A 14021-nucleotide genomic window follows, 5' to 3' on the forward strand; every position below is an offset into this window, starting at 1 on the left:
TGATAAGGGAAAACTCTTTTTTAAAAGATTTCCATCTAATAAATGTAATAAGAATGAAAGAGTTAGAAAATCACCATCCACTCTGCAACCCAAAATGAAATAATTCATTCAGGCCGGTGGCATCAGTCATCAAAACTTTAAGTGACAGGCTGATAGGGGAACGAGATATTATCATGGGGACAAATACCACCACATACATTACTGGCAAATCGTACAGGGGGAAAAAAGTCATCTAAAATGGAGGGATCTGATAATCACCACCTTACCCAAGTGATCAAACTTTGCAACACTAATAGGACGACTGATATTATGTGGTCCTTGATGAGATAAAATAAATACATAGAATTGTCTATTAAGTATTTTTGTCAAGAGTGTTTAATCTTATCAACCTTTCGACCTAATTAGCAATGTACAGGAAATATGTGAGGGCTAAAGGAATAAGTTAAAATACATCACAGTACAAGGAGATAATCAACAAACGTAGAAAGTGGAATAGTCTGCAAAACAACTACCCCGGGGGGCACCTGGGTGGCTCAGTCAGTTAAGATCAGCCTTTGGGGGGTGGCGCCTGGGTGGTTCAGTGGGTTAAAGCCCCTGCCTTCCGCTCAGGTCATGACCCCAGGGTCCAGGGATAGAGCCCCGCGTCGGGTTCTCTGCTCAGCAGAGAGCCTGCTTCCCTTCCTCTCTCTCTCTCTCTCTCTCTCTCTCTCTGCCTGCCTCTCTGCCTATTTGCGATCTCTGTCAAATAAATAAAAATAAAATCTTAAAAAAAAAAAATCAGCCTTTGGATCTCAAGGTCCTGGAATCCAGCCCTGCCTCGGGCTCTCTGCTCAGCAGGGAGTCTGCTTCTCCCTCATGCTCTCTCTCTCAAATAAATAAAATCTTTAAAAATAATAAAATAAAATTTAAAAGTAGCTATATATTTTGGGGACAATTGAGGAAATCCAGTGAACTGAATATTAGCTAATATTAGGGAGTATTGTTAATTTTCTTAAGTGTGAGGGGCACCTAGCTGACTCAGAAGAGTGTGAGATTCTTGATCTTGGGGTTGGGAGTTTGAGCCCTACATTATACGTAGAGATTACTTAAATAAAATTTTTTAAAAAAATGTTTTCTTGGGGCGCCTGGGTGGCTCAGTGGGTTAAGCCTCCACCTTCTGCTCAGGTCATGATCCCAGGGTCCTGGGATCCAGCCTAGTATCAGGCTCTCTGCTCAGCGGGGAGACTGCTTCCCCCCTCTCTCTGCCTGCCTCTCTGCCTACTTGTGATCTCTGTTAAATAAATAAGCAACAACAACAAAAAAAAAACTTAAAAGTTTTCTTAAGTGTGATAATGGGATTGTGGTTATGTAGGAAAAATGCTGTTTAGGAGGTGCCTCATGAAATATTTATGGATGACAGGTCATGATGTATGCAACAGACTCTCAAATGGGTCACATAGGTATATTGAAGCAAGTAGGAGAAAACATTAACAATTGTTTAGTGTGGGTAGTAGGTGTATGGGTAATCATCGTATTCTTTAAACTTTAAAAAAATTATTTTTATAATAAAAATTGGAAACAATATGTGGAATAGAACAAGATTGGCAAAATGTTGATAATTACTGAGATTAGGTGATGGGAATACAGGAGTTCATTAAACTACTTTCTCCTGTGTTATGTCTGTAAATTTCCAAATTTTAGCTTTTTGTAAAAATTTAAAAACAACAACAACCACCACCACCACCAACAACAAAAAACCCAGAAGAGCTCTGGCAGGGAATAAAACAAAATAAGGAGAAGGAAATTAAGAGAAAGCAAATACAGGGTTATTACTGAACCTTGTTCAATTCCTTTAGGTGTCAGTTCTGGCCTTAATATCAGTTAAGTTTTATTGGGTAACTCCAGTTCACTGGAGTCATCTGAAGCGGAACAGCTTCCCAAAGTGAAAAAATACAGCTTGGGGATTCCAGTTCCCCTGGGTGGGAGTGAGGGGTGTATTAGAAACAAGGTGAGATAGAAATAAAAAGAAGTCTGTCACTGGCAAAGGCAAGGGGCAGACCAAATGCTGAAAGAGAGGAAAGGAAATAAGAAAATAGTAGGGGGGTGGGGAGGAAGAAAGAAAATGTTGCAACACCAACATTTAAAAAAAATTTTTTCTGGGGCACCTGGGTGGCTCAGTGGGTTAAAGCCTCTGCCTTCAACTCAGGTCATGATCTCAGGGTCCTGGGATCGAGCCCCACATCGGGCTCTCTGCTCAGCAGGAAGCCTGCTTTCCCCCCCTGTCTCTGCCTGCCTCTCTGCCTGCTTGTGATTTCTCTGTGTCAAATAAATAAATAAAAATCTTAAAAAAAAATTTTTTTCTTTTAAGATTTTATTTATGGGTGCCTCAGTGGCTCAGTTGGTTAAGCCGCTGCCTTTGGCTCAGGTCGTGATCCCAGGGTCCTAGGATTGAGTCCCACATGGAGCTCCTTGCTTGGTGGGGAGCCTGCTTCTTCTCTCTGCCTCTGCCTGCCACTCTGACTGCTTTTTCTCTCTCTCTGACAAATAAATAAATAAAATATTTTTTAAAATAAATAAATAAAGATTTTATTTATTTATGTGAAAGAGAGCACAAACAGGGGGAGTAGCAGGCAGAGGGAGAGGGAGAAGCATGCTCCCCGCTGAGCAGAGAGCCCATTGTGGGGCTCCATAGCAGGGGATCATGACCTGGACCAAAGGCAGATGCTTAACCAAGTGAGCCACCCAGGAATCCTCAAAAAGAAAAAAAAAATTTTTTTAAGATTTCATTTATTTATTGGACAGAGAAGGAAAGCTAGAGAGGGACTACAAGCAGGGGTAATGGGAGAGGGAGAAGCAGACTTCCCATGGAGCAGAGAGCCCAATGCAGGGCCACCCAGCACCTCCAAAAAAAATTTTTTTTAAGTTTTATTCATTTGAGTAATCTCTACACCCAATATGTGGTTCAAACTCACAAACCCTGAGATCAAGAGTTGCATGCTCTTCTGACCGAGCCAGCCAGGTGCCCCAGGACACCACCATTTCAAATCAAACTAAGGAGCAGGCTTACTATGAGGCCTGTGCAGAAGATCAAATTAACCTCAAGATTTTGCACGTGGGGGGTGCCTGGGTGGCCTAGTCGATTAAATGTTTGCCTTCGGCTCAGGTCATGATCCTGAGATCCTGGGATTAAGCCCAGAGTCAGGTTCCCTACTCCACCCGGGAGTCTGTTGCCCCTCTCCCTCTGGGTCCATCTGTTCCCCCACTCGTGCTCTCTCTCTCTCTCCCTTCCTCTCTCAAACAAATAAATAAAATCTTAAAAATAAATAAATAAATAAATAAAGTCTTAAAAGATTTTGCACTTGGGTCGTTTAGACTCCAAAGACCCTGAGAGCTCAGGTGGAAGTGAGTAGCTATCCAAGAAGTCACCTCCAATGTGGAAGGCAAAACAAACAATAAAATAGGGGCACCTGGGTGGCTCAGTCAGTTAAGCATCTGCCTTGGGCTCAGGTCAAGATCCCAGGGTCCCGGGATCCAGCCACATATCAGGCTTCCTGCTCAGCCGGGAGCAGGCTTCTCTCCCTCTCCCTCTGCCACTCCCCCTGCTTGTGTTCTCTCTTTCGTTATTTATTTATTTATTTATAATAAAATATATTTATTTTATGTATATTATATATAATATATATTAAATGTATATATTTATATGAATAATATATATTTATTTATATTATTATATATTATATATTATATATTTATTTAATGGTATAAATAAATAATAAATAAATAAAATCGTTAAAATTTTTTTTATAAAATGATGTCATCCTTTACTAACAATAGCATGGCTTTTCCTAGGGCTGGGCAACAGCTGTAATCAGCTTCAAAAGAGAAAGATGAGATGCACTTAATAGCAATACCTGATAATTTTATAAATCAGTAAATTCCTCTCAGAAGGGGAAAAAAGAGAACGAGTTTGCCTCGAGCCATAAAGCAACCTGACATGGGGAGATGATTCCAAAAAGGCAGCAAACTAAAGACTCATCCCATGATTGGCAATCCCCAAAGTTAGAGTGTCAATTTTTATTTTATTTTTTTAACGATTTTATTTATTTATTTGACAGGGAGGAAGAGATCACAAGTAGGCAGAGAGGCAGGCAGAGAGAGAGAGGGAAGCAGGTTCCCCACTGAGCAGAGGGCCTGATGTGGGGCTCAATCCCAGGCCCCCAGGATCATGATCTGAGTCGAAGGCAGAGGCTTTAACCTACTGAGCCACTCAGGCACCCCTCAATTTGTATTTTAGATTTCATGGGTTTCCTATCCTTTTCCATTCTCAAATGTGTGGAAACCTTGTTATACTTTGTTTCCAGTAAGAAGAGAATGGCAGAATCCCAGATTCCCCTCATGGGTACAAGGTGGTGAAGGCATAAGATAAGCACATTTGAGAATGACCATCTTTAATGCTTTATATTGTTGCACAAAATAGGGTGCAAACCCAATGTTCTCAGGAGACAGGCAAGTCGTGTAATGGGGAGAAAGAAGGCAACAGGAAGCTGAAAAGATGATAAAACTGGAGAGTACAGGACCCATCAATAAGGAATGACCACTACTCAGGGCCAGAATTTCTGCCTTCAGAATTGTGAACCCACTGTTGATAGAGTTTCCAGCTTAAAATCTAAATCTTTATTGAAAATGTCTGATGTTATGGGCACCTGGGTGGCTCAGTCCGTGAAGCGTCTGCCTTCGGCTCAGGTCATGATCCGAGGGTCCCAGGATCAAGCCCTGTATCAGGCTCCCTGCTCAGTGGGGAGCCTCCTTCCTCCTCTGCCTCTCCCCCTGCTTAAGCTCTCTCTCTGTGTCTCTGTCAAATAAATAAATAAAATCTTAAAAAAAAAAAAAAAGAAAAGAAAATGTCTGGTATTAGAGCACCTGCGTGGTGCAGTTGGTTAAGCATCCGACTCTTTGGTTTCAGCTCAGGTCATGATCTCTGGGTCCTCAGATTGAGCCCTGTATGAGGACCCATGCTGAGTGTAGAGTCCTTCTCTCTTCGTCCCTCTCCTTCTTCGAACCCCCCCCACCCCGCTTGTGCTCTCTCTCTCTCTAAAAATAAATAAATCTTTAAAAGAGAAAAAGAAAATGTTATTTAACACCGTGAGTAGGCCCGCAAAAGGGAAAAAAATACTCAGCCAGATATAGCTATGGGGATCCGATTTTCAACCTCTAGTTAAGATAAATGTCCAAAAAAGGGGTGCCTGGTTGGCTCAGTCATTAAGCATCTGCCTTTGGCTCAGGTCGTGATCCCAGAGTCCTGGGATTCAGCCCCACACCGGGATCCCTGCTCCACAGGAAGCCTGCTTTTCCCTCTCCCACTCCCTCTGCTTGTGTTCCCTCTCTCACTGTCTCTCTCTGACAAATAAAAATTTTTTTTAAAGATATATGTCCAAAATGTTCACTGCAGTAGTTAAGTATATAGTAAGACTGGAAACAATCTAAAATTCCAACAATAAAAGACTGAATAAGTTGAATGATGTTAAAACAATGTTATATAAACACACGCACAAATGGAATCAACTTCAAAATAGATGGTTAAATGAAGTAATGTTAGGTCCAAAAGAGGGCCTACACTATGCTCCCATATAAAGCGGGGAATGAGGACAAAAGGAACAATGTAATATAGAAATAAGAGCTGGGGGCTTGACTACACAAAGAATAGCTCTGGAAGTTTACAAAAATGTCTGGTAATCGTTTTTTGCTTTGGGGAGAAGTTGGGAATCTGAGAAGAGAGGAGAATCTTTTTACTGAATAACCTATTAAAAATGTTACAATCTGGAGCGCCTGAGTGGCTCAGTTGGTTAAGTGTCCTACTTGTGATTTCAGTTGAGGAGGTGATGGTCCTGTGTCAGGCTCCATGCTCAGTGGGGAGTCTGCTTTAAAGAGTCTGTCCCTCTGCCCCTCCCCCCTCTCTACAATAAACAAATAAATCTTTATTTAAAAAATGTTGCAATCTGGGGGCGCCTGGGTGGCTCAGTGGGTTATAGCTTCTGCCTTCAGCTCAGGTCATGATCCCAGGGTCCTGGGATCGAGCCCCACATTGGGCTCTCTGCTCCACGGGGAGTCTGCTTCCTCCTCTCTCTGCCAGCCTCTCTGCCTACTTGTGATCTCTGTCTGCCAAATAAACAAAATCTTAAAAAAAAAAAAAAAAAAGTTGCAATCTGGGGCACCTGGCCAGCTCTGTTGGTGGAGCATGCAACTCTTCATCTCTGGGCTGTGAGTTCAGCCCACACTGGCCATAAAGCTCACTTTAAAAAATTAAATTTTTTAGAAGATTTTTAATTCATTTATTAAGTAATCTCTACACCCAATGTGGGGCTTAACTCACAACTGAGATCAAGAGTTGCACATTCTACCAACTGCGGCAGCCAGGCACCCCTTTTTTAAAATTTTTATTTTTTTTAAAGATTTTATTTATTTATTTGACAGAGACACAGGGAGAGAGGGAACACAAGCAGGGGGAGTGGGAGAGGGAGAAACAGGCTTCCGGCTGAGTAGGGAGCTGGAGGCAGGGCTTGATTCCAGGACCCCGAGATCATGACCTGAGCCGAAGGCAGACGATTAACTGACTGAGCCACCCAGGCGCCCCCAGGCACCCCTTTATTTTTTTTTTTAATTTTTAAAAATAGATTTTATCTTTTTTTCCCCTAAGTTTCCATTTACTTATTTGATGGAGAGAAAGATTGAGAATGAGCAAGGGGAGCAGCAGGCAGAGGAAGAGGGAGAAGCAGACTCTGCTGGGCAGGGAGCCCAATGCAGGACTCGATACCAGGACCCAAGGACCATGACCCGAGCCGAAGGCAGACGCTTAACCGACTGAGGCACCCAGGTGCCCCTCAGATACCCCTTTAAACAATTTTTTTTTAAATATTACAGGATGCCTGGCTGGCTCAGTCAGAAGAGCACAGGACTCTTCATCTTAGGGTTGTAAATTCAAGCCCTACATTGGGTGTAGACATTACTTAAATAAAACTTTAAAAAGTTACAATCTTCTCCCAAAGTAAATGTATTACTTTTAGCTCTTAAAAAGTTGGGCGCCTGGGTGGCTCAGTGGGTTAAGCCTGTGCCTTTGGCTGGGGTCATGATCCCAGGGTCTTGGGATCCAGCCCATTGTCAGACTCCCTGCTCAGCCGGGGGAGCCTGCTTCTCCCTCTCCCTCTGCCCCTCTCCCCTGCTGGTGCTCTCTCTTGCTCACTCTCTGTCAAATAAACCAATGAAAGGGGCACCTGGGTGGCTCAGTGGGCTAAGCCTCTGCCTTCAGCTCAGGTCCTGGGCCCTGGGATCAAGCCCCGCATTGGACTCTCTACTCAATGGGGAGCCTGCTTCCCCCTCTTTCTCTGCCTGCCTACTTATGATCTGTCAAATAAATAAATAAATAAAATCTTTAAAAAATATAAAAACATATTCAGAGCACAGGGAAAACAGGGGAGTCCTTCCCCCATTAAAAAAAAAAATCAATAAATAATCTTTTTTAAAAAATAAACAGGGATATGTGGGTGGCTCAGTCATTAAGCATCTGCCTTAAGCTCAGGTCATGATCCCAGGGTCCCAGGACTGAACCCTGCATCGGACTCCCTGCTCCGTGGGGAGCATCCTCCTCCCTCTCCCACTCGCCCTGCTTGTGTTCCCTGTCTCGCTGTGTCTCTGTCAGGTAACTAAATAAAATCTTGGATAAATAAATAAATGAACTAATAAAATCTAAGAAGACCTCAAGCATTTATTTGGTATAACTCACCTCAGGGGAAGGTCATAGACGCAATATAGCCAACGAAAAACACTCCTTCCTTGTTCTTTACACCCCAAACCCCCGTGGGTTTCACCTCAGAAATATCTCTCAAACCCATTCCTTCCTCTAGCCCATCTCCCCGACTTCAGCCTCATTTTCTGCTTTCAGGCTCCTGCACGGTAACTCGGGTTCAAAAACTCCAAGTTTCATCCTACCCCTTTTCCCAACTCTTTGCCTCAGCAAAACCACTGTTTCTGCCGGCGGTCCATTGGGTTAAGAGCACAGAATCAGGAGCCAGACAGCCTGAGTCTGAATCCTTACTGAACCACTTCCTGCTTCAGTTTCCCTTACCTCTACAATTGGAATGATAGTACCTACCTTATAGGGTTGCTCTGAAGATTATAGAAGCTGTAAATGTAAAGCACCCTGAGCCCAGCACAAAATAAATGGTCAATGTTGGCTGAAATTATTTACCAACTGGGCAACTCCTGCGTATCCTGAGGCACAGCCCAGACCTAGCTCATTTTCCCAGTGGCACCATCATCCCTTCCTTGGTTCCCCCACTGCTGGATCCATGTCTTTATTGTGGTCCTTTTTACAGATTCATAATAATCTGTTTATGTGTCTGTCTGCTTCACTAGATCTCACGGGTCACGAACAGTGGGGATGGTCTTACTCATCTTTGTAGGCTCAGCACCCAGAATACAGGATTTCCTCAATAAACAATTTCCTAGAAAACCAATCCAGCCCCACTGGGAGGCCCGTGATTCCCAAACACGCAATCGAACTTTATGACCCTGTAACCAAGCATACATGCCTCTCCTGGCTCCTCTCCCCTTTCTACTTGGTAAATCCATTCTTTTTTTTTTTTTTTTCTTTTTTTTTTTGTTCTCCTTATACTTTTCATGCTCCAGGGCCAAGAGGTAGTTGAGATGTCACTTTTCCTGTGAAGTCATCTTTGACCCCTCCTACCCTGCCCACTTAGTTCTAGATTTCTATCCCTCTGGCATTTTACAGCCTCTATCTTTATTAACTAGTTTTCTTGAATATCTTTTTCCTCTCCTCAGCAGATCGCTGAGAACCTGATGTGCGACACCGTGCATGGCCTAGAGTGAATCAGGGGCCATCAATTCTAGCTGTGTTATCATAGTCACCCACCTGTTTTCTTTTTTTTTTTTTTTAAGATTTTATTTATTTATTTGACACAGAGAGACAGATCACAAGTAGGCAGAGAGGCAGGCAGAGGGGGAGGGGGAAGCAGGCTCCCTGCTGAGCAGAGCCCAATGTGGGGCTTGATCCCAGGACCCTGAGACCATGACCCAAGCCAAAGGCAGAGGCTTAACCCACTGAGCCACCCAGGTGTCCTGACCCACCAGTTTTCTTAAAAATACTAATTTGTGGGGGCGCCTAAGTGACTCAGATAGTTAAGCATCCAACTCTTGATCTCAGCTCAGGTGTTGATCTCAGGGTGGCAAGTTCAAGTCCCACATTGGGCTCCACACTGGGCATAGAGCCCACTTTAAAAAAAAACAAAAACAAAAACTGATTTGTAGAGCCCCATCCTTAAGAGTCTCATTCAATAATTTTTAAACATTTTTTTAAAAAGATTTATTTATCTATTTGAGAGACAGAGAGCAAGAGAAATAGCAGAGGAAGGAGGCAGAGGGAAAGAATATCCAAGCAAACTATCGCTGATCAAGGGACTCAGTCTCATGAGCCATGAGATCAGGATCTGAACCAAATCAAGACTTGGATGCTAAACTGACTGAGCCTCCCAGGCACCCCCTCATTCAATAGATTTAAGGCAAAACTCTAAATTATTCTCACCCTGAGGGGCACCTGGGTGGCTCAGTTGGTTAAGCATCTGTCTTTGGCTTAGGTCATGATCCCAGGGTTCTGGGATCGAGCCCTCCGTCGGGCTCCCTGCTCAGCAGAGAGCCTGCTTATCCCTCTCCTTCTGCCTGCCACTCTGCCTACTTGTGCTCTCTATCTATCAAATAAATAAAATCTTTTAAAAATTTTAAATTATTCTTATCCTGAAACTAATAACACACAGTATGTTAAATAATTTGAATTTAAAAAATTACTATGAATTATTACTGATTACAGTCTAAATTATTACTCTGATTATATTCTAAATTACTACTCTGATAGCTAATGGGCAGCCAGGGTTAAGAACCTCAGTAGTAGATACGAAAACTTAAGTTAAAGACCTGTACCCTCATTGACCGGATCACAGTAAAGATCCATTCCAGTAGTCTGAACAAATTCTGAAGGTTCCTCCCACTTAAGAAACATAGGGACATATGGTGTCTTCCTCACTGACACTCTGGTTTACTATAAAACGGATACACTTTGGAGGGCAGCAAAAGTAGTACACTGTGCTGGGCCCAACCAAGGTAATGGCACGGGTGAACAGAGACCAGGAAAAAAAAAGCTTTATTTGGACTGAGAGGTGGAGAATGAGAAGGACCTAAGCCAGCCTACTAAGCTAAGGAGTGAGATTCCAATGGCAAGCAGAGCTTATCTACCAAATGGACTCCACCTCCTGGCAGCCTTACAGTTCATACCACCAATAAAGGCTGCTGGGAAATCTATGTGCCATTACATCATCAAAGTGTGCCAGACACATTACAAAAATGGCACAGTTTCTTTTTTTCCATAATTAAATTTCCACAACACCTCCCAACTGCAAGTATTACAAAATAAAGTTTTAAAAAAAATCACATTTTACAGATCTTAAACTCATCTTCAGCATTTAGCTCCAAGGTCTCACCATCCTCAAAAAACAGTTCTCCTGCTAAACTCGTCAGCTAAAAGTTCTATCCAAGTAGTGAGAAGATGGTCTTTGCTGGTCCATAGTAATTCTTTTCCCATTTTCCCTCGCTAGTTAGGGCTGAACAGCAGAGTAAGGCTCAGATTGGGGGATGAGGAAGAAGGGGCACAAGGGCTAATTTTCCCCAGTACAAGATGGCATCTGAAGCTTGATGGGAGAGCAGAACTGGAGAGGCTTGAGGGAAGGGTCCAGGCCCTGTATTCAGTCAGAGTCACTGCTGGAAGAGGAGGAGGAGGAGGAGGAATGCTGTAACGGGAAAGGGGAAAGGAGACAACCATCAGATCCAACGACCTTTGATCACTCCATGGGACGTTCTCTGGTGCTCTACCCCTCCACCCAAGCACTCTTGCGTCCTAAGATCAGGTGTCTTGAAACAGACTGTCCCTTACACAGCAAAAGCAAACATATCCCTTAGCAGTGAACATACAGGAATGGATTACACCCTCCTAAATCGGTGCACAGAACTTAATACTGCATTGGGAGCATGTTTCCAACTTTCTTTACCCAAGCCGGTGCCTAGGCAAGAAATAAATTACAAGTACTAGTATAGTATAGTGCTAGGAGACAGCTGCTACCTTGCAAATGCTTACTGACTGGCTGCATGGAAAGTTCATGTAGCTATGGGTCTAAGACAAGTGAGTAGAACCAGCATCTGGGTGCCCACTAGCTCTACTTCTTCCTAAGCCCCAAATGGGAGACAGTGAAGAAGGTGGGAGAAAAAGTGGGGAGACTACTAGCCAAGGTTCTTTACATGCACACTCCCATCAACAGTCAACAAAAACATTTTTTAGTCTCTCCAGGGTAATTTCACTCCCCATTCAACCTCATCTTTCCTTCTCCTCGAACTTCTACCAAAGATCCAGAACCAGGAAGTAATGCCCAAAGCCCTAAAGCAAATAAACACTAGGCAGTAAAATGTAAATCAAGGCATCCTCAAGATCCAGGCTGGTTCTGTCCTTTCAGAGTTGTCCAGAGAGCTACTTGTTAATTAACACTCTTGTAGAATGAAGACACTCGCCTTGCCTTGGGTTGACACTAAGAATGTCACTGGGTGGTAGGAAACAAAGGTCCTGTAATTAACACAAAACCTTGAGAACACTGAAGGTGGGTGTGTCTAACTTGCTAAAACAAGCATCTGGGGATGGGAGTGGAGCAAAAGTTTGGGGAGAGAGTAAGACAGGAAAGGCTTTTGATTCTGTTATCTATTCCAATGCTCAGCATAGCCCCTCCTTGATAGAAGGCCCAATTAGCCTAATATTTCAAGGTTATCAGATTCTTACCAGTAGAATCTTTACCAAGAAGAACCATCTACCAGAGCAACACAATGGCTGCTCTATGTCCTCAGACTGCCAATCCCCCTTGCCCACTCCCGCTAGCCTAGTCCCTCTGTAGGGGCACCTCTTCCTAGCCAGGCTCTGGAGGGCACTAACCTTGCCATGCTTGTGGTGTTTGTGCATCTTTTTATGAGCTTTCTTCATTTTCTTCCGCATCTTCTTGTCCATCACCATTCCTGGTCCCACCATGCCGGGTGCCACGGGATTCACAAGAGGCAAGCCAGGAGCAGGTGGCGGGTAGGGAGGTGGGTAGGGACCTAGGGGTTGGCATCCTGGATACCCTGGCTGAAGCACAGGATTAAGGGGCCCACCTGGAGGGAAAGCTGGATTCCCCTGAGGAACTCCTGGGGGAGTTGGAAAGGGGCCTGGAGGATAGGCAGGATTGACAGGTGGTGGTGGATGGGCAGGATTGGAACCTTCAGGGTACCCCACGTTAGGAGGATATGGATTTGGTCCTGGCTGCCCTGGTGAAGAAGCAAAGAATAACTTGATATTAGAACAGCTCAGAGCCTCTGACAACAAACAAGGACAAAAAAAGAAGGGGATTCGGCTTCTCACTCAATACTTAAAGGGAAATGCAAAGGTGAGGAAGGAAAATGAGGCGGAGGGGAGTCAAACCTGCAGAGCAGAGGAAAGGTAAGGGCTCTGGCAGGGCTGGGGAGAACGGGAGGCAGTGAAATCTAAGGAAAGAGGACAGCATTGGTCAGCTGTGGTTTGACTGCTTCAGCGGGTGAGAGAGGGGGAGGAAAAACGGAAACTTCCTATTGTGGGGCTCAACTGAAAAGGGGTTGCGGTGGGAAAAGAGATCCCCCAAACACCTACCGGCATTGGGATTCCACATCTCCAGGTGTTTCCTCCAGCCTGTGGAGAAAGGAAGGCAAAAAGCTGATGGCACACAGGTGGGCAGGGAATTTAAAAACCGAGCCCCAAACCAGCGCCTCTCGGAGAGACTCGGAGAACTACCACGACCTCCACATAAATGTTTTTTCCCACCCATTCCTTTGCCCTCAGTACCTATTTCGCGCCCCCCCCCCCACCTTCCTAACTACCGGGATCTAGCTCCCAGGGCCCCTCCACGTTATACTACTTCTGGCCGCAGCTGGAGGTCTCTAACTCCTCTGGAGAAGGGCAGAGTTCGCGAATCTCACTGTCCTCATCCCTCACCTCCCTTTCCGTGACTGAGTCCGGAAGACTTTCACCACCCGCAAGCTACGGAAGGATCTTAAACAATTTCACAGCCCGCACCCCGGGAGTGGGGGAGGGAGACAGGACCCTCACCTCAGGCTAGAAGACCCGCCTCTCGGCGAAATGGAGAAGGCGTTCTGGACAGATTCTCAACCGCTTCCTTATGTAGACACACCTCCTTCCACCTTCAAAACGCCAAATGGAGATCCCGCGTCCTAGTTGCGAACGGACCCCTGACCTAGGGTCGAGGAAAGGAGGAAATTGGGGAAACCAAATGCCCCGTCTCCTTTACACCACAGCCTGGGCTTGACTCATCCTCTGTTCTCACTTCCTGGTCACCCCCCCCCCTTCAACTAGGCTTCAACACCCGCCTCTGCTACCGCCTAGTTGGCCATCGCTTGGTCTTTCGGCATTGTGATTGGAGAATATCTTCGTCAATCACTCTAGTCCCAGCTAGGCCGAAGAACAACGATTGCAATAGGAGCGAAGCGGGGCTTTGCGGGGGACTAGGAGGGTGCAGCGGAGTGGGCGGGCCGGAAATCCCTGGGGACGGGGCCAAGAGCGATCTAGGAGAGTGCGGAGCCAGTTTCTGGGCAAAATCCTTTGGGAGGACAAGGAAGCTCAGCTTGTGCTTTCTGAGCTGCTCCTCGCTTGTTAGGTGCGATACCTTGTGAAGTGAAATACTCACCGTGGTTAGTATTGCAACATGGATATATTCAGAGCGTTTAAGAGAGGGCGGAGAGCTGCTGAGTCCCAACCCCACACCTCAATTTCACCACCTTCCCCCTACCCCCCCCGTGGAAAGTAAAGAAACATTCTTGGGGGAAATAGAGATATTCCGTAATCCCTCGTAGGATTCCCTATCCCAGTTGCATACCTCCGCCATCGGTCGAATTGCATACGGCAGAAACCAAGGAGG

The 14021-nt window shown here is 44.9% G+C and overlaps 1 protein-coding gene across 2 annotated transcripts; it reads right to left on the bottom strand.

Moving 5' to 3' along the window:
- Positions 1–10168: 10168 nt before the first annotated feature.
- PRR13 (proline rich 13) lies at positions 10169–13438 on the bottom strand. 2 transcript variants are annotated; one of them, XM_032876653.1, is made up of 4 exons: positions 13196–13438; positions 12740–12778; positions 12014–12381; positions 10169–10829 (listed from the first exon to the last, which is right to left on the bottom strand). In XM_032876653.1, exons 2-4 carry the CDS (start codon positions 12756–12758, stop codon positions 10785–10787), a joined length of 432 nt encoding a protein of 143 aa, XP_032732544.1. In that variant the 5' UTR covers positions 12759–12778; positions 13196–13438; the 3' UTR covers positions 10169–10784. The 2 variants fall into 2 exon arrangements, with proteins under 2 accessions (XP_032732544.1, XP_032732545.1); XM_032876654.1 differs by lacking the exon at positions 13196–13438 and adding an exon at positions 12967–12985.
- Positions 13439–14021: the final 583 nt, after the last annotated feature.

The sequence above is a fragment of the Lontra canadensis genome, unplaced genomic scaffold, assembly GCF_010015895.1.
Source record: "Lontra canadensis isolate GAN:19392208 unplaced genomic scaffold, GSC_riverotter_1.0 scaffold59, whole genome shotgun sequence".
In the NCBI taxonomy this organism is placed as follows: Eukaryota; Metazoa; Chordata; class Mammalia; order Carnivora; family Mustelidae; genus Lontra; species Lontra canadensis.

What these genes read in the sequence shown, in the direction of transcription:
- PRR13 (XM_032876653.1), bottom strand. An exon ending in AACACCACAAGCATGGCAAG is followed by an intron (nt 10,830 to 12,013) that starts GTTAGTGCCCTC and finishes TTCCCGTTACAG; the next exon opens with CATTCCTCCTCCTCCTCCTC.